Source organism: Sceloporus undulatus, chromosome 3, assembly GCF_019175285.1.
Source record: "Sceloporus undulatus isolate JIND9_A2432 ecotype Alabama chromosome 3, SceUnd_v1.1, whole genome shotgun sequence".
Classification (NCBI taxonomy): domain Eukaryota; kingdom Metazoa; phylum Chordata; class Lepidosauria; order Squamata; family Phrynosomatidae; genus Sceloporus; species Sceloporus undulatus.
The window spans coordinates 169,393,416-169,412,896 of NC_056524.1; the positions used below are offsets into that span (position 1 = coordinate 169,393,416).

General features: G+C 40.5%; 1 protein-coding gene across 2 annotated transcripts; it reads left to right on the plus strand.

The window, feature by feature from the left end:
- The first annotated feature begins 1,850 nt into the window (after positions 1 to 1,850).
- On the plus strand, positions 1,851 to 19,254 carry SUPV3L1 (Suv3 like RNA helicase). 2 transcript variants are annotated; one of them, XM_042459715.1, is made up of 15 exons: positions 1,851 to 2,165; positions 3,509 to 3,586; positions 3,968 to 4,075; positions 4,643 to 4,757; positions 6,365 to 6,533; positions 7,106 to 7,217; positions 7,766 to 7,843; positions 8,179 to 8,270; positions 9,484 to 9,664; positions 10,822 to 10,915; positions 12,621 to 12,840; positions 14,259 to 14,339; positions 15,176 to 15,352; positions 17,334 to 17,482; positions 18,673 to 19,254. In XM_042459715.1, the coding sequence occupies exons 1-15, from the start codon at positions 1,904 to 1,906 to the stop codon at positions 19,148 to 19,150; spliced, it is 2,394 nt and encodes a 797-aa protein (XP_042315649.1). In that variant the 5' UTR covers positions 1,851 to 1,903; the 3' UTR covers positions 19,151 to 19,254. The 2 variants fall into 2 exon arrangements, with proteins under 2 accessions (XP_042315649.1, XP_042315650.1); XM_042459716.1 differs by lacking the exons at positions 1,851 to 2,165; positions 3,509 to 3,586; positions 3,968 to 4,075; positions 4,643 to 4,757 and having other exon boundaries at positions 6,371 to 6,522.
- The last annotated feature ends 227 nt before the right edge of the window (positions 19,255 to 19,481 follow it).

Sequence of the window (19,481 nt, forward strand, 5' to 3'; positions counted from 1 at the left end):
CAAAGGTGCTACAAGAAGATCCCTTTGGACACTGAACCAGACTATGGCAGCCATGTCTTGGAAAGAGAGCAGCAGAGGGAGCCTGTTGCCTTTATTCCAAGGGATGCAGTGAAAAAGTTTCCTTCTTTCTATTAATCAGTGGGAAAATGAGAGGAGGCACTGCAAGGCTCCCTTTGCCAAGCTAAACCCTCACTTTGACGCCCAGGTCTAGAAAGGCACGTTTTGGGCTCCTAGGACTTAGTGGTTGGCTATGCTTTTATTTATTTACGGTGTTTATATCCCGCTCTTCAGCCCTAAAGGCTCAGAGCGGCTTACGGATAGACTGTTCTCTGCCCTCAGGCTTACAGTCTAAAGAGACATGACACACAGAAGAAGGGAATGGTGGTGGAGAAGTCCAGTGGTTGTTCTCTCCCTCTGAGGCCTGGACCAAGACAGATGGACTGGGGGGAGGGTTCTTCTTTTCCTGGCTAGCCCTGATGGAGTTGGGCCTGCCTTTTCACTCCCTCCCAAGCTGGATGGTGTCAGATGGACTGGAGGGAGGGCTCTTCTTCTTTAGGCTAGGCCTGATGGAGCTTTTCTCCTTATTGTGTTGCCTTCAAGTTGTTTCTGACTTCCGGTGACCCTAAGGTGAACTTGTCATGGGGTTTTCTTGGTAAGACTTTCTAGTAATATCTAAAAGAAACCTATCACGGGGATTGCTGGGGCTCAGAGAGTGTGACTCTCCCAAAGTCACCTGGTGAGTTTCCATGGCTGAGTAGGAATTGGAACCCTGGTCTCCAAGGCCTTTCTTAGGAGGGACACTGCTGCAGCTCACACTTGCTCAACTTTGTTGTTGCTTGTTGTGTGCCTTCCAGTCATTCCCAACTTAAGGCGACCCCATCGTGGGGTTTTCTTGGCAAGGTTTCTTCAGAGGCGGTTTGCCTTCACCTACCTTTGAGGCTGAGAGAGTGTGACTTGCCCAAGGTCCCCTCCAGTGGGCTTCCATGGCCAAGCAGGAATCAAACCCTGCTCTCCAGAGTCTTGAGCGGCCCAGCGCTCAAACCATGACTCAGGGTGGCCAGGTGTGTCCTTACTGCAAAGGACAACATAGAAGAAAGAAAGAAAAGCTCCCACAGATATGAATTCATGCATCTTTCTTAGCCCTGCTCAAAATGAGGAAGGCCTTTTGGAATTGGGCAGAAGGCTGAAATGTAGGAGACATGCTGGGGAAAAGGAGGACGCCTGGCCACCCTACGCCACACTTTAGGACATGGTCCCCAAACTGTGCCCTTTTTAAGAGATTGTGGTCTTCAGCTCCCAGAAGCCTCAGCCATGTTGGCCAATAGTCTGGGATTCTGGGAGCTGAAGTCCAATAGCCCTTAAAAGGACACAGTTTGAGGACCACTGCTTTAGAAAGGACTCTGATTGTGTCTGTGTGTGTTGTGTATCTTCAAGTCATTTCCAACTTATGGTGACTCTAAAGTCCTCAAGCTGTGCTCTTTAAGGAATTTGGGCCTTCAGCTCCCAGAAGCCTCAGCCATGTTGGCCAGTAGTCTGGGATTCTGGGAGCTGAAGTCCAAAATCCATGAAAGAGCACAGTTTGGGGACCATTGATATATAGTACAATATCGTATAGTATATATTGTGTATACATAGGATAGTATAGTACTGTGGGCCCTTTAAGAGATTTGGGCCTTCAGCTCCCAGAAGCCTCAGCCATGTTGGCCAACAGCGTGGGATTCTGGGAGACGAAGTCCAAAACCCCTTAAAAGGACATAGTTTGGGGAAACCACTGCTTTAGCCTATTTCCACCAACTCGTATTTTTTTTCCAGGCATTTAATGTAGCCACCCGAAAGGAAGAGGACTAGGGGTCCTTCGTCGCTCCCTGATGACGACACAGCAGCGGCGCCGCTCTTCTACCCGATGGTGTTTCCGATGTCCGCGCGCTGCTCAGCCCGGCTCCTTTCACGCTCTTTGCGCTATGGAGGCCGCCTCGCTCTGGGAGGCCCCAGCCGAGCCTTGTCCTGGCCTCTCACGGCCCGAGCCTCTGCTGCTTCCTCCTCCTCCTCCAACGATGGCGTTCGGGCGCCAGACACGTCCTTGTTCGTCCCGCTCCCAGTGCCCCCGGCTGCGCCTGGCCCAGAGGGCGATGTAGGGGCAGAGCTCACCAGGCCCCTCAATAAGAGTAAGGGAAGGGAAGGGGGTCCAAACTCTGGCCCTCCAGGTGTTTGGACTCCAGCTCCCAGAATCCCAAGCCATTGGCCAACACGGCTGAGGCTTCTGGGAGCTGTAGTCCACAGTCTCTTAAAGGGCACAGTTTGAGCTACTATAATACTATATATCAGTGGTCCCTGAAAGAGCACAGTTTTGGGACCACTGCAGTCCAAGGCTGATTGGGGTCCAATCCAAGCCATCTCTCTGTCTGACTCCCTGCGACACAAAACTTAAGGACAGTGGGGGTATTTTGCTGACTCAACAAGCAGCCTTGTGAATTGTGATGATGCACAATGGGGCATTGCGCAAGATTCCCTGTTGTGTGGCAGCGCCATTGCACAGTGCCCACCCTTCTGGCTCTGCTTGCGCACTTACTATGTTTCTGCTCCCTCTTGAGAGGGATATGGTTTGGATTGTGCAACAGTGCAGTGCAACTTTACACAATCACAAGTTGGTTTACAATATTGCAGCTTCCCAACAGGATGTTAGCCTTGGTATTTTTAGCCACTTTTTCAATCATTACTATATTTTATATATATATATAGTATTGCTATAGTATTATGCATACTATTACTATAGTGACAAAGCTTTCTTTATTTGATAGCTTCTATGGCATATAGTAGACCCAAGACACTGTTAACGGCTGGATTGGTAATGGCTTGGCTATATTATGGTTTCTTGGGTTTTCCTGTAAACTAGATAGGGAGGTCCAGTGTTGGTAACTTCTATTCCTCAGAGCAATTTTGTCTGATCTTTCCAAATTTAATCTGGAATGAGAAAGATTCTCAGTATTTTAACTTCCGTAGAAGAAGTATTTTTATATAGCATCTAGATAGCAACTGATACTCTCTCTATCAAGGGAATGTTTCAAGAAACACAGCTTCCCACCTGCCCTCAGTATGTAGCCTCATATCATGAGTGCTTATGTACCACTGAAGTTCTTTTTAGTAGGGTATTCTAACTATCCTGCCTCCCCATGTTGTGTCTAATAGCTTCATTCCCAAAGTCATTCTCTGGATCACAGACTAGTTTCTACAAATATAGAAGTTGGCCATCCCTGATATGAATGAACTGTCATCTTATTTCAGATTGCAACACTTGGGTTACTATAGAAGTAATGGTTTGTGACTCTCCAAAGTAAGTTTACGAAAGATGGGTTTCACAGTGTTTCACAGTTGCTTCTCTCTGAATATATATACGATTAAATACTGCAAACAAATGATTACAAATGGCTGTATAATAATAATAATAATAATTTTTATTTATATATATATGTATTTCTATAACTAATTTCTCTTATATTTTGTCTTCTAGGTGAAGCACTGAAAATATTAAATAAATTTTACAAGAGAAAAGAAATACAAAGACTGGGGTCAGAAAATGGACTAGACGGTATGAAATGTGCATTTCTTGATCCTGGATATTATAGCATATTTCTTGAGATGTACTTCTCCCACAACATGGTCTTTAGGTTTTTTGGGACCATGAATCATTCTAAGCAAATTCTATTTGCAAAGTTAACTGCTTAAGACTGTTAAAATATAAGTACCTAATGAAACAGTGCATTAAGATTATCAAGTATCTAATTTGATTTGAAGCATCTTGCAAATGTTAACATAACCATAAACATAGATGTAATCTAACTGAAAACAAAAGAATTACATTATTAAGTTTCATGAAATGTTTTTTTACTGTATTAGATTTTGTCCAGATTTTAGGACATGGAGCTTTATAAGCAATGCTAAACTTTTGTTTGTTTCGTTCCTCTTATAGCTCGCCTTTTTCATCAAGCATTTATAAGCTTTAGGAAATATATTATGGAATCTAATTATCTGAGTCCTGATATTCACATTATTCTAAATGATATATGCTGTGGAGCAGGTAAGCCTATGAAACAGACTATTTCATAACCTTACTTTTAAAAAGGTTAGTGCTTACATGCAATAGCTGCTTAAAGGCTGCTGACCTTGGCCTTGCTCCTGAGGGTCTTATAGACATTAAAATACTGGTTATATAGTGAGATGGATTGTGTGGACTGCTGAAAAGACAAATGAATAGATCTTAGAGCAAATCAAGCACAAACTCTCACTAGAAGCAAAGAAAACTATACAGAGACTATTATACTTTGTGCATATCAAAGTGTGTATTAAAAATTATGTATTTTCCAAAAGGAATCTTAAATATTTATTTGAAGATTCTTTATATAATTTGGGAAAACACTGAAGGTCGGAAATATGTGTCAGAATTCCCATGCTTTCTAGTGAAAGGACAGTGATGTAGAACTGTATTCCCTGCTAATTTTATTAAAGGTATGAAGTATTTTTTTACTGGTAAAATCTATTTGTCAGATTTAACAAAATTACACTTGTTCTTAATACAGCATTGTGTGATAATCTACTGGTAAGTTATTTTAAATATTTTTTCTTTCTTTTCCTTTTCCTCCTACAGGGCATGTTGATGATCTATTTCCATTTTTCATGAGGCATGCTAAGCAAATCTTTCCTATGCTGGAGTGTATGGATGATCTGCGTAAAATCAGTGATTTAAGATTGCCACCCAACTGGTTAGCTTTTTACAATCACACATCTTCCCCAATAGTAACAATATTACTGTTATGTGATTAATTCTTTGCTGAGATCCTTCTTTAGGAGATGTATCTTTGGTATATAGCCACAATATGTTCCTAATGCAGCCCCTTCAAACTTGCATTTTCTCTGTGGCAGCCCCTACCTCCAAAGGTGGCCATTTGGAGTGGAATGAGTAAGAAGGGAACAGCAGAGGCATGCCTGGCTATTTTCCTCTATCCATCCATCCATCTATCTAATATGCTGCCTTTCTACTAAAGTAGAACTAAGGCAGCTTACAAAAGATACTTAAAAACAGTACAATTTTTAAAAACAATTTAAAACATCACATTAATATAACAAGTTAAAAATATAAAATCACTAAAAACATACTATGTTAAAAATAGAAAACCATTGAAAACATACAAAAGCAAACACTCCAGTTAGAAGTGTCCCTGGATGCAAGTACATATTGAAAGCCTATTTGAAAAGAAAAGTTTTATTTGCCAGCAAATGGAAGGAGTTCCAGAGGGTGGGAGCAGCCACTGAGAAGGCTGTCTCTTGTGTCTTGAGTAAGCAAACTTTTGATGATGGTGGGCTGAGAGAAAGCCTTTCCCTGAAGATCTAAGAGTTCTGGCAGGTTCACATGAGAAAATGCAGTCTTTCAGATAGTCTGGAGCTATGTCATGTAGAACTTTATAAGTCATGACCAGCACTTTGAATTGTGCCTGGAAACAAATCAGTAGCCAGTGAAGTTGTTTTAACACAGGAGTTGCATGCCACCTATAACTGACCCTGGTCAGCATTCTGGCCATAGCATTCTGGAGCAGCTGAAGTTTCTGAATAGTTTCCAGAGGCAGCCCCATGTGGCGTGAATTACAGTAGTCCAAATGTGATGTAATCAAGGCATGTGTCACTTTAGCCAGATCTGACATCCAAAGGAATGGGTACAGTTGGTGCACTAGTTTTAGCTGTACAAATGCACTCCTGAACACTGCTGGGTGTACAGTGACAGACATTTTTAGGATCTCTGAAAGTCCTCAGGAGGTCCCTGGTGATGACATTATTGCTGCATCTCCTGGGAAAAGCAAAGTAGCTGGACACATCTCTGCTGCTCCTTCACTTTTCACCAGCAGAGAATCGCCCATGGGGCAAGTGCAGCAGGGGGGAAAAGGTGTTTTGGGGTCATTGTTGCAGAACAGAATACTGACCTCTACAATAGCCACATGTGGTGGGGTGGTTTCAGTCTGCCCCAAATAGGAGTGGCATTATGCTGCTCCTATTTGGGCTGGGTTGGAGCTGCGATATGTGCTTGCTGCTGCCCGAGTCCAGCTCTGCTCAGCCTCTAAGTGGTTTGTGATGATGTAAGTTGGACTTGCTGCTGCTAGTCAAAAGACACACATCTTGGGCTTTTTATACAAATAATAATTTTTATGTTTTCACCCCTGGAAACTTTTCTTTCCTCGTTCTGAGATGAATAACTCTGATAAATTAGGAGAAGTTTTTAAAACAGATGAGATAACAAATGCTACATAATTCAAAATTGTATCCAGACTGTCTTGCTCAACTATGCATTTCTGTATGTTGTGTTGTTTGTGTGTTCTAGGTATCCAGAAGCCAGGGCTATCCAGAGAAAAATTGTTTTCCATTCTGGCCCTACAAACAGTGGAAAAACTTATCATGCAATCCAGAGATATTTAGCAGCAAAATCAGGAATATATTGTGGCCCTTTAAAGCTTCTGGCACATGAGATCTTCCAAAAGAGTAATGATGCTGTCAGTATGTCAATGTATTTCCATGCTTCTATGACCATGTTGCAGCCCATGTTATTAGACAAAGTACTCTAATGGTGATAAATGATATAAGGCTGCCACTATGGATACTGTTTTTTTCATAATCATGTAAATACGTATCCCTAAAATCATATATTATCTTTTTACTATGGGCAGGTACAACAGAGAGTAGGGAAAGAGTAGAGCAGAAAGGGGAAAATTAAGACAGAATAAGAGTATTATACAAGTACTGATATACAGATGATAAAACTAGCTATACTTTTCAGTGTGCTAAATTCAATGTGATTATCCCTTTTGCTTTAGAGCATAGTGAATTTTTGGAATTCTGTAATGGTAGAGTATGAAAAGAATATCTGTAGCTAAGAAACCATAAGCCAGACCTTATCTGAGCGTGTTTTTTTTTTTTAGATTCCTTTTGCTGACCAAAATGCTTTGTTTATTTACATATTGTCCCCTCAAAGTTTTCAGTGTAGTGTCTTGGAAGGGTCCCACTGTTTCTTTCTGTACAGACAAATCATTTTGTTTTTTATAAATTGTCATTTTCTTCCTTATAGAATGTACCATGTGACTTGGTAACGGGAGAAGAACGCGTCTGTGTTGATTCTGAGGGTCGACCAGCTGCCCATGTTGCTTGCACCATTGAAATGTGTAGTGTTACTACGCCCTGTATGTATACATTTTTTCTTTTTAAAATGTTCTTCAAGAGTTCATACTCATTTTTTAAATTTGATGTTCAGGTATATTGTAACTTAAAATGTGTTCTTGGTTTTGCTAGATGCAACATTCTGGGGGTTGTACCTCAGAAGTTAACTTTCCTAAGCACTGGTTATGATGTATCAATGGACTGGAGAAATGAGAATGTGGAAGCACTTTTTAAATGGATCACGACTTTGAAGAGCTTATACTCTGAATCATTATTACATCTGTGGGTGCAACTGCACTGTAGAAATAATGCAGCTTGGCACCACTTTAAGTGCTCTAACTCCATCCTATGGAATCCTGGGATTTGTAGTCTTACAAGGACTTATAGCCTTCTCTGCCAAAGAGTGGTGGTGCCTCACAAAACTACAAATCCATGCTTCTATAGGATGGAGCCATGCCAGCTAAAGTGTAAAATGGCATTTCTGCAGTGTAGATACACACTCTGTTGTGCTTTTAAATTTTAAGTGTCTTTTACTGTTCACCCTACTATCTGTCCCCCCCCCCCCCCCCAGATGAAGTGGCTGTGATTGATGAGATTCAGATGATTAAAGATCCTTCTCGAGGTTGGGCCTGGACGCGAGCTCTCTTAGGTATGTCTTATGTGAGTTTGTTGTTTTTGAAAGCACCTTATCCAGAGTTAGGGTTAGTGCTGACTTGTATGGCTTCCCTTTCATGTATACTACATGGCTGTTCTGGCACACTGATACACAGAAAAATCTCTTTGTAACCATGGCTTTGAACTCCAGTGACCATCTGAAAGATGGTATGTTAGTTTAGAAGTCTGTGTTGGTTATTGCTTATTAGATATTGCTAGCTATGACAGGATGCAGATTTTTTTTTTTGCACTAATATCATAAAAAATACATTTGTGATCCAGGTGAATTGCTTTGAAATCCTTTTTATCTTGCATGTATGTTGTATTCAGGACTATGTGCAGAAGAAATCCATGTTTGTGGTGAAGCTGCTGCCATTAATTTGGTGACAGAACTCATGTATACTACAGGGGAAGAGGTGGAGGTATGTGTCACACGTTCATTCTTAAATGTACATAGTCTAAGCTCCCTTTATTTAAAATAGTCATTAGTTCCTGTTTATTAAAATCACTCATTTTCTGTTAGGAGTTAAAGCTTTTAAGAACTAACTTTCAAAAATTCATTTCTGGCATAACTTTATTATGTGCAACTAGTGGTTTTTGTAATGGCTGCTGAGTGCCCTTCACAGTGGCATACATAATTTGTATGCTGAGTGCCTTCTGGATCAGAAGAAAAGCCTAACATTTCCTGCTTTTTGAAGTTGCCTACTTGGAGCCAGCATGGTGTAGTGGTTTGAGTACTGGACTACAACTCTGGACACCAGAGTTTGAATGTCCACTCAGCCATGGAAACCTTGGGCAAATCACACTCTTTCACCTTCAGAGGAAGGCAAAGGCAAACCTTTCTGAACAAATGTTGGCAAGAAAACCCCATGACAGGGCTTGTTGGAAATGACTTGGAGGCACCTGACAGTAAGTACTGGGAGGCATCTGGGAAGCTCACAGGCAGAACTAGAAGACAACAGGCTTCTCCCACAGTTGTTCCTCAGCAGAAAAGGGGAGGTTACAATCACAGTGTTATTTGTTATGCTGAAAACATCTACTAAAATCAAGTGACACTGCAGGATTTTTCTTCAATAGGTTCCCATTTCCTTCCCTTGAAAACAAAGGGCCGCTGAACAACTTTTAGGTCCATGTTTACTTCCCATATTTCCTTTCATTAGAGCACATGGTTCTAAAACTCTAAAGAGGTACAGTACACTCAGTTAATTAATTGGATGTCTCAACAAATTGGATGAACAAAGAACTTCAGTTAGGGTACTTTATTTCCAGCACTTGGAAGCATTACTGTTTTGGCCATGGAAGCTGCTGCTATTAATTTAGTGACTGTGTACTACAGGGAAGGAGGTGGAGGTGTGTGACCCTGTGAGTTGTGGTCCAAAAAAGTAAGTCTTCCAAACTCTGTCCTTTTCAAGTGCCTGTGCTTATAGTGTATGACCAAGATTAGAAGACCATATAGTTATTGTAAAGTTCTGTATGGCAAGCTCTATTTGAAATCTGGGAGACTTACAGACTGTGTACCTGATAGAGGCATCACTGCACACATTCAATTCCTTGTTGCACCAAAATGGCTTCCCAGTTGCTCTTGAAGATTTCTTTGTTGATGAAATTTCTGTTATGATTGCTATCTGTCTCTAGGTGAGAAACTACAAGAGGCTAACTCCTATCACGGTGTTAGATGAGGCACTTGAATCCTTAGATAAGCTTCGCCCTGGAGACTGCATTGTATGCTTCAGTAAGAATGATATTTATTCAGTGAGTCGTCAGATTGAAGCACGGGGCCTGGAATGTGCTGTCATCTATGGAAGTCTGCCCCCTGGTAAATGTTCTCAAAATATGTTTGGAGACATTGTGGGGCTATTAGCCCTCCCTATTAACTGCTGATATCAGTGACAAAACAATTATATAGTTGATGTCTAGCTATTGAATTATATAAAGTATTAAGCAAACTATTATGCCTAGTATGTTAGCATATTCTGTGGGGGTTTTTTGGGGTGTGTGTGTGGTATTTTGTCTTGTTAATATATATATATATATATGTATGTATATGTATATATAATATATACATATATGTAATATTGTCCTTCTTTTGCTCACTAATTGTTAACACTAATTGATTACCTTAATTATATAGTGGTAGTATCCACCCAAATCACATTAAGACAGTGTAATTAATATGGAACTAAGTATGCCTGTGTTGTTTCTAGGTTTGCAGTTCTTTGTTTGGACATTTCAATCTTGGTCATAGGTGTGAGCAGTGTGAAAGAATGGTGATGTTTTGTAAAATGTTATACAGGAAGAGGGAAAGACAGAAAGAATATAACTCTAGGCAGCTGTTTTCTCTTTGTGAATGACCTACACTCAATCAGTATTGGGACATCTGGGGTCATCTAATCTAACCCCCTACCAATACAGGAAATTAATGTTCTTTTTTACTCTGATGTTCCTGATGAGAATCTAGCAGAAACTTTTAACAAGGACAGTCCAGTACCTTCCAAGGCAGCCTGTTGCACTGTTTAATAGCTTGTAATATCAGGAATATCAGGAGGTTCTTCCTAATGTTTATTCAGCCTCTTTTTTTGTAGACTCTATAGCTTCTATTGGAAATAAAGATACTGTGTGAACGGGCAAGTGCAAATAAGATTGTCTATGCGTGGCTTCCGTAACACTGACAGTGCTCTGCTGTAATCAGAAATATGTTTGATTATATATGCACAGTTCCATATTGAGCCCTCAGTTTACTCAAGTAGTGCTTCTGTGTAAACATGGGATGCATACTACCAAAGTAATCTCAGTGGGTCATTGATGTGTTTGAATTGTCCTGAGCAATTTATTTATTTATTGCAGTCCACTGGAAAATGCTACTGTGGAATGGGAACTTAGAAAGTGGTAGTTTTTACACATCAAGCCAAAATAAAACCAAAGAATGCAGTTGTAACTTTATTTGGGATACAGCCTATTCTTTGATTATTTCAGGAACAAAACTTACCCAGGCAAAGAAGTTCAATGATCCGGATGATCCATGTAAAATCATGGTTGCTACAGATGCAATTGGAATGGGCCTCAATTTGTAAGTATCCTGAATAAATTAAACACAGTATTCTATTGATGTGCAGATGATGATAGGTCTTGGCTTTCTCAGCACATGCCTCCCATGAGCCAGTGTGGTGTAATAGTTTGAGTTGTTGGATTAGGACTCCAGGAGGCCAGGGTACAATTCCCCATGAAAATCCACTGGATGAACTTAAGCAGCTCATGCTCCCTTAGCCTCAGAGGAAGGCAATGGCCACTTCCACCCCCGAACAAACCTTGCCAGGAAAATGCCATGATAGTTTCATTTTAGGATTGTCATAAATTGAAAATTACTTAAAGGCACATCATGTGTATGTGCACTGATCATGATTTTTACCTGTCTGGAAGAGTGTTTCTAAACACACACGTCCCTTTTAATGAACAGAATGCAATTGAGGCACATACCTTTATGTTGACAAGGTACAGTTCAAAAAGTCTTGTCATTGAAGGAATCCTTTTGTTTTTCATCTTTCATGCCTTTCTAGCTCTGTGGAAGATTGAATACCATCAGGAGTTGGTTGGAAAGTACAGACATCGGAGTTGCATTCTGTTGGACCTGGCCAAGCTAGGTGTATAAGGATGGGAATGTCTCTTCCCACAGGGAGGGAAAAGCTGGTGAAGGGAAGGTAGAGCTTTGATACTAGAGCAGTGTTTCTTGCATTGGTTCAGCCTGACTGAATATCCATTTTTTCATAGAGCTGAGGATGGATGTTGCTTAACTAAGCACCTTCCATGAATATATAGAGAGCCAACGTGATTTAGTGGTTTGAGTGTTGAGAGACAGGGTTGGAATCATTATTCAACTGTGAAAGCCCATTGAATGACCTTGGACAAGTCCCACTCTCCCTGCCTTGGAGGAAGACAGTGGCAAATGTCTTCTAAATAAATCTTGCCAAGAAAACCCTATGATGGGGTTGCCATAAAGAGTCAGCTTGAAGGCACAAAGCACTATGTAGCATTCCTGATGGCAGAGAAATATGGGGGGGGGGGGTTCTGTTACTGCCAGAGTTTTGAAGTATTACTTTCAGAAGTACCACATTATTGGTTGCATTACTTTTTTAAAAAAAGAATGTTACGGTACTCACTTCTTCCAAGTAATGAGTAGCATAATGCACTAGTCACATGCTACTGTCAATTTTTTTTAAGTTACAGGAAAACAAAACTATTAATAGCCAACCATCCTCAGTACCCCTCCCCAAAATAACACTCCTGGAACAAGTAAATATTATTTGCAGTGTGAAAACTTCAGCCCCTACTGTTAACACCATCATTATAATGCTTAAAAGTTGTGTCGTTAGCCTTGTTATTACAACAAACTAATGAGTAACAGAGTTGGTTTTGACATATTGCCTCTAAGGTCTAGTTGCTGCTGCTTATGTTGCATCACCTGAAACTGTCTAGAGAGCTTTTCCTTTTAGTGTTGCACATCTCTCACCTTTTCCTGATCTACATTTGTTTATGTGTGTTAACTTATGTATTTAAATTGTTTTATAAATTATAATCTATGTTGTACCTTGCCTTGAGCCTTGGGGAGAGGTGGGTAAGAAATAAATTCTTACTACTACTACGACTACTACTTCATTTGGTTTTCTAATTGGGTTTTGAATTGGCATAACTAGGATCTTATGAAAGAACTGATGTGGTGTAACAGCTGCTATTTTCTTTTTTTCACTTTTAATCCATTATCTGTGCTTTTATTCTAGGAGCATAAAAAGGATAATTTTTAACTCCTTAGTTAAACCAACTGTGAATGAAAAGGGTGAAAAAGAAATGGATACAATTACAACTTCCCAGGCACTACAAATTTCAGGGCGAGCTGGAAGATTTAGCACTGTGTTCAAAGAGGGGGAAGTTACTACTATGCATCGAGATGACCTTCTTTTGCTGAAGGAAATCTTGAATAAATCAGTGGATCCCATACTGGTAGGATCTTAAATATTCTAATCTTGTTGGTGTGTTTTACAGCACTATGTTGCTAGAGCAGTGTTAGATCACATTAACTCGAGTTGGGCAAGCATAAGACTATCAGGAGCGACTACAGAGGTGGGCAGCTTGTGGTCCTACAGATGTGGACTTTCAGTCCTATCATCCCTCACCATTGACTGTGCTATTTAGGGTGCTTCTGATTGGTCCAACTGTTCATCTAGAAAATAATTGTCTACTTCAACTGGCAGAAGTTTTCCTAGGTCGCAGACCAAGGTGGTTTCCATTACATCCGACCTAAAACTTTATTTCTGGAGACGTCAGAACCTGAATCTGGGAATTTCTGCAAAGAAAGCAGGTGGTCTGCTATTAAGCCACAGTCTCATCTGAAATGACCTTACATGTATGCATGCTGAATAGACAGGACCATTGGGACACTCACTCACCAATCCCTGGTGATCTCTACATGTTTTGAACTAAAACACCCTCCATCCCTGACCATCTGTCATAGTGGTCAAGGCTGATAGTTTATTGTACTCTAGGGTATCTAGGGCACCAAACTGGGAAAGGCATTTTCATATGCTGGCTTGCTTGTGGAAATAATTGCTAAGGCAATTATGTTTGACCTGGAATATGGAATATTTGTAGAACATGGTATAGCAGCTTCCATGAGCTAAATAAAGATACTCTTGCTGCCTATCTCCTGTAAAGCAGTTCAGTTAGTTATACAGTCTTCAGACTGGCTCTCTTGAATCTTTTACCTGTTGCTGTTTGGCTATTTGCTTTCCTCTGGCTCTCTTGAATCTTTTACCTGTTGCTGTTTGGCTATTTGCTTTCCTTTTCTTGATAATTACTTTCAAGTTACTGGCTGTAAATGTTGTACATGCAGTGAGCCTCCTAGATCAACTTCTTTCCAGATTGCTTGGGTTACAGCTTCTCATAGTTGGATAATTCTCTTAGGTCCTGTGCAGACTGGCCATTAAGGCTGGCCTTGGGGCGGAGTTGGGGCATCATGTCCATATGATGCATGCCTGACTACGCCCCCCAGGGTGCCATGACCCAGCATGCCGCACCGCATGGTGCGTGACATCATGGCATTCATCTGGTGCTGCATCTGTATGACGAAGCGCCAAAGGAGCGCCATATAGCTACAGCGCTGCGGCTATTGTGCCCTTTCCAGGGTGCAAAAAGGAGCCGCTTTTTGTGACTCCTTTTCACGCTCTGGAAAGGCCAGGTCATGGCTGTGGCGTGCAGTTGCCACAACCCTGATCTGGCTGTAAAAGAGGTAGGTGGAGGTCATCCCTTTGGGGCTGTCTGCACAGCCCCATAGTCAGATATACATTTTTAAAAGGTTTAATTCTGGTGAAAAATGAAGTATTTCTCTCTTGCCCCACTCCCCCTCTTCTGTTTTTTTCCAGACTGCTGGCTTGCATCCCACTGCTGAGCAGATTGAAATGTTTGCATATCATCTTCCTGATGCCACACTCTCAAATCTTATTGTAAGAATCAGAAAAGTTATTGAACTTTTTCAGTATACAGTACTGTAGTTTACATGCTGCATTGCTTTAGTGAGGACACATTGTTACCTTGAGTAGTTATTTTATGCACATGTAATTTGCACAGATGAAATTTTGTTTGCAGTTTATGTTTGTGCAGCTGATGAGTGGTACAGTTTTTATGAGTTCTTAGGGCTTGATTTACTGACTTATTGGCTAGGCTGTGGGAATGTGAGCAAGAAAAGTACTAGCTTTGATTTCCTGTGTACAGATTACTTAGAATAGTATTGAGCAGACCTGCAGGCCACATGCATTCCCAAAGCTGCTTTGTGGTGCTTCATTCTCTTGATTAATTAAAAAGTTTATTGTTGGTTTGCTGCTGAAATCCAGTGGCATAGGTAACTGCCAAAATTTAGCAATACTGTGGTCTGCAGTGGGCTCTGGAGATATGTTCAGATTTGCTTGATGCATATAGTACATGTACATTGTGAAACTTCCCTCCTTTTGGCTTAGAAATTATACTTATATTGGAACACCCAACATGTACATAACTGTTGTGTACCTCCAAGTAGTTTCTGACTTGAGGTGACTGTAAAGTGAACCTATCGTGGGGTTTTCTTGATGACATTTATTCAAAGAAGGTTTGCCACTACCTTCCTTTAGGCTGAGAGAGTGTGACGTACCTAAGGTCACCCAGTGGGTTTCCGTGGCTGGCAGGAGATTGAATATTGGTCTTCCAGTCCTAGTCCAGTACTCAAACCACCACACTACACTGGCTCTCCAAACATAGACTAGAGTAGACGATCTTTAGTAAAGTGTATGTTTGTCTTTTAAAACAGGATATTTTTGTGAGTCTCTCTCAAGTTGATGGCCTCTACTTCGTCTGCAATGTTGATGACTTCAAATTTCTCGCTGACATGATCCAGCACATTCCACTGAACCTGAGAGCACGATATGTGTTCTGCACGGCACCTATCAACAAAAAACAGCCATATGTGTGCACCTCGCTATTAAAGGTAAAGGGCTCCTATTGCCTTCATGATCTTTGACAAGTTTGTGTGTACGAAGCTGCATGTATTTTATGGGAATGGGTTACATTGTACTTGGTGTCAACTCCTCCACCTCTGGGCATCTGAACTATAAAATAAGGTTAGAAGATTAGAAAAATAATTACAGTTTGGCAGGGTGGAGGAAGATAGTGGGATATGAAGACTATGTTGCTTTACTCATATGTCCAGTTGTGACCCATTCAAGAATTGTAACAAACCTGTAGTATAAAGCAATAGTGCTTTTATGCAGAATCTTCCAGTATGAGCTTTTCTGTTGTTTGGTTTGAAACTGCTGATTCTTTTGATGTTTTAATTAAGTTTTGTTTTTAACCAATACTTGCTTTATTAATTTATTGTTTGCTTCTTTGAGCCTTGTTTTTTGAAAGAAAGGAAGGGTAGAAATCAAAAACATTTTTAAAAACAGGAATTACTGTAGCAGAAAAGACTTTCTGATTTTCATCCTAGGGCCACAGAAGCTTGTATGCCATAAGCAGTTTGCTCTGAGTCTGATTTTATTTTGCTCACCCCAGGTTTGGTAGTTAAGCACAGTTTAGGAGGCAATCTAACAAGATTTTCTATCTCAGAATATTCAGAATTTTATATAAAACTCTCCTGTGATCAACAAAGAAAGATTTTGTGGATGTTGGTATGTGAATCCTTGCCAGTTTTGAAATTCCAGTGTTATTTTTATACCTATTTCACTACAGACATGTATATTTGCACTTTCCCACATAGACTATAGTGCCCTTATGCATAGATTTCAAATATACATTTTTAATTGTGTGCATTTAATTAAAACAAGGGACAAAAGAACTGATGCTTGCGGATTCCCCTAGTTGATAAGGCACTGAAAAGTATACTGTAGTTTAATAATCTTACAGGTGATAAGTTGAATATATAAAACAATTTAGTACAGTTAAGTATCTTTGAGTTATTTAGTTAAACATCTTTCTGTTAAATACAGTTGAATTGATATTAAATTTCAAGATCTGAAGCCAACAAAGGCTTCAGTCTTAACAATATTTCAAGATGCTAGTGATAACATTTAAATCCCTAAATGGCTTGTGACCTCAATACTTGAAGGAATGTTTCCCCCTGTATACACCTAACTAGAGACTGAACTCTGCTCTAGGGGCTCTCCTGTTTCTCATCAGTGGAATGGGGGGGGGGGAATACTATTTATTTATTTTCGGTGTGCCACCCCCCCAGATCCTTGGCTAAAGGGTAAATATAAATATTTAAATAAATAAATAGCACTTTCTGTTCCTAGGTGTATTAGAGAGCTGGTATTGTCCTTGCACCTAATGAGAAGAAGAATTCCTGGGGGGATCATATGACTTTGGTCTCTCCCCTCTCCTTCCCATCTTTGCACTGCAGCTAAAGTTCAAGGGATGCTGGTCTTGGAAATAGATGGTTGGCCAAGGGCCAGCTTTGTTAATCAACCAGGATGGCTATTGTTTGAGGGGCCCAGATAAAATCGGCAGTTAATGAGGTTAATGGGGGGGGAGATGTCGCATTCAGTAGCTGTGTTCAAGAAGAAGTGACATTTTGAGGCAAACTTTCCCCCTAAAGCTCAGATACTTACTGGAAATTTTTCAGGAAGGCAAAAAAGGAAAGTTATTTCATTAACATGAAAATATGAAAACTTGCCTTAGTTGTTCTAATGCATTCTTTTTTCGAGCTCTCAAGCACAAAACTTTTTATTATTTTGCAGCATTGTTTCTTTTAATTAATAAATGTGTTGCTTGTTGCAATACCCACTCGTCTGGACTGCATTGTGTAATGTTTATAAATTGCTGGAATTGCTTTACTGCTTGACATTGGAAAGAAAAAAGGATCTGGTTGCAAAGGGTAGTTGACAGTGTAGGAAATGAATTGTGTGAGAAATTAACAATAGTATTGTTCTTGCAGAAATATTGATTACTTAATGTGTTTCTTCATTTTCTAGTTTGCTCGGCAGTTCAGCAGAAATGAACCTCTGACGTTTGACTGGCTGTGCAGGCATATTCATTGGCCCCTGACCCCACCTAGGAACATAAAGGACCTTGTACATCTAGAAGCTGTTCATGACGTCCTTGATCTTTATCTTTGGCTGAGGTATTGAAGTGGACTTCGCCTTCCTTTTTCCTTCTTGTCTTAACTCAAGATTAGGAACATTTTGGCTCTGCTGGTTTTAGCAGCACCTTTATAACATGGTACCATAATCCCACAGGACTACATATTTAGATGGCTATGAGGAAGTGCTTGTATGAAAGTTCCTTCATGTCAAAGTTTCTCTGCTAATGGAAAACACAGGAGGAGATCTAACTTAGTCTCTCCTTTGGTATGCTAGCTTTCCAAAGTCAGGAAGATTTTTATGTGGAAACACTTTCAAACTAGTGATTTCCCCCCATAGATTTTGAGGTCACCGGTGAATTGTGTCAGAAGGTTTGAATAGTTTTTGAGCTGAAACTGCACAGAAATTTGTATATAGCAGGGGTAGGAGCTTTTTCTATAAAGAAAAATATGACAATGCCATTTACAAGCTGCAGTGAAAGGTGGTTGGAACCTGTTACCTTTTTCTCCCCCCTGCCCCACCCCATCTTCCATTTTTCCTGCCACCACCCAAGTAAGCCATGGGGATTTCTTAGCCATCTTTTTGATCCTCTGGCTCAGGGGATGTCTGACTGTCACCCTCTGTGCAACTTTTTGGGGACTTCTGAGCCATCTCGCCACTATTTTTGTCCAGGTGACACCAGCCTTTCCCATCCAAAGCGTGATTTCAAAATGCAAGATGGTTGCAGATCTGTGAAATTTTTGGGACCTCTCTCTTCTTTTTCCTTGTTCCAATTGTTCCTCTCTGTTGCATCATAATAATCATACAAGGAATCATTAATCCTGTCCAAACACTGAGGACCTTAACAAGCTGCAAGAAATTAGGTTTGGGGCAGATCTGGCCAGTGAGTGAGACCTCCACCAATTACATTCAGGGTCTTCATAGGCTCAGTTCCAATAAATATGAGATAATAAGTTGTATAGTATTACTTCTCAGGAGAGCCAGTGTGGTATCGTAGTTTGAGAGTTGAACTAGGATTCTTGGAGACCAAGGTCTGGATCCTTGCTCAGCCATGGAAATCCATCATGTGACCATGGGCAAATTATATTTATAATTCTTCACGAGAAGTAATGGCACCACCCCCACCCCCCCAAAAAAAATCTTGCCAAGAAAAACCCGTGATAGGACTGCCATAACTATTAGTCTTTACCTTTCAGGAATTCTTAGCTCATCCATATGTGCTTTCTTGCAGCTACCGGTTTATGGACATGTTCCCAGATGCTACGCTCGTGAGGGACATTCAGAAGGAGCTGGATGACATTATACAAATAGGAGTTCTTAACATTACCAGATTGATTAGAGCTTCGCAAACCACTTCTGGGACTGTTACGGTTCCAGATGATTTTCCTCTGCAGAGGACCACCATTAGTGAAGGGATGTTGAATGCAGAAGACCTCCCGCAAGAAACTCTCCCAAGTGGCATGAAGGCCCAAGGGCAGCGAAGAGGAAGGGGACCTAAAGCAATGAGCTCTAGGCCTGGAGAAGCCCAAATGGACACTCGGGGTCGGGTCCAGGGTGCTCTAGCTGCTAGACTGATACAACAGGGACTTCTTACCAAGGAAATGCTGAAACAGTTAGAGGATGAGTGGCTGGCTCATCACAATGGGGAAGCCAGTGATTCATCTGAAAACAGAGGGCCAAGCACATTCAAAGGGAAAAAGAGAAAGTAAAAATAAGTTTTTGGCAAATAAAAATTGTTAAAGTAATTTTTGTCTTTTGGTCATGTACATGTTGAATTTTTAAAATAATTATCATTATAAACAATTATAACATAGCTGATTTTGAATTTTCATTCAGGATGTTCTACTCCAAACTATAAATTTGATTCAAAGTGATTGTAAATTTGCGCTTACATGCGGAATGTGGCATAACTCAAGACATAGTGAGTCATGGCACAAAGTACAAGCATGTTCCCTTAAAATAACAGTGTAGTTTGTGGTTCATCTCATTCTCCAAGGTACATAGTTCAACAGATAAATATATTATAAATGGTAATGTTCA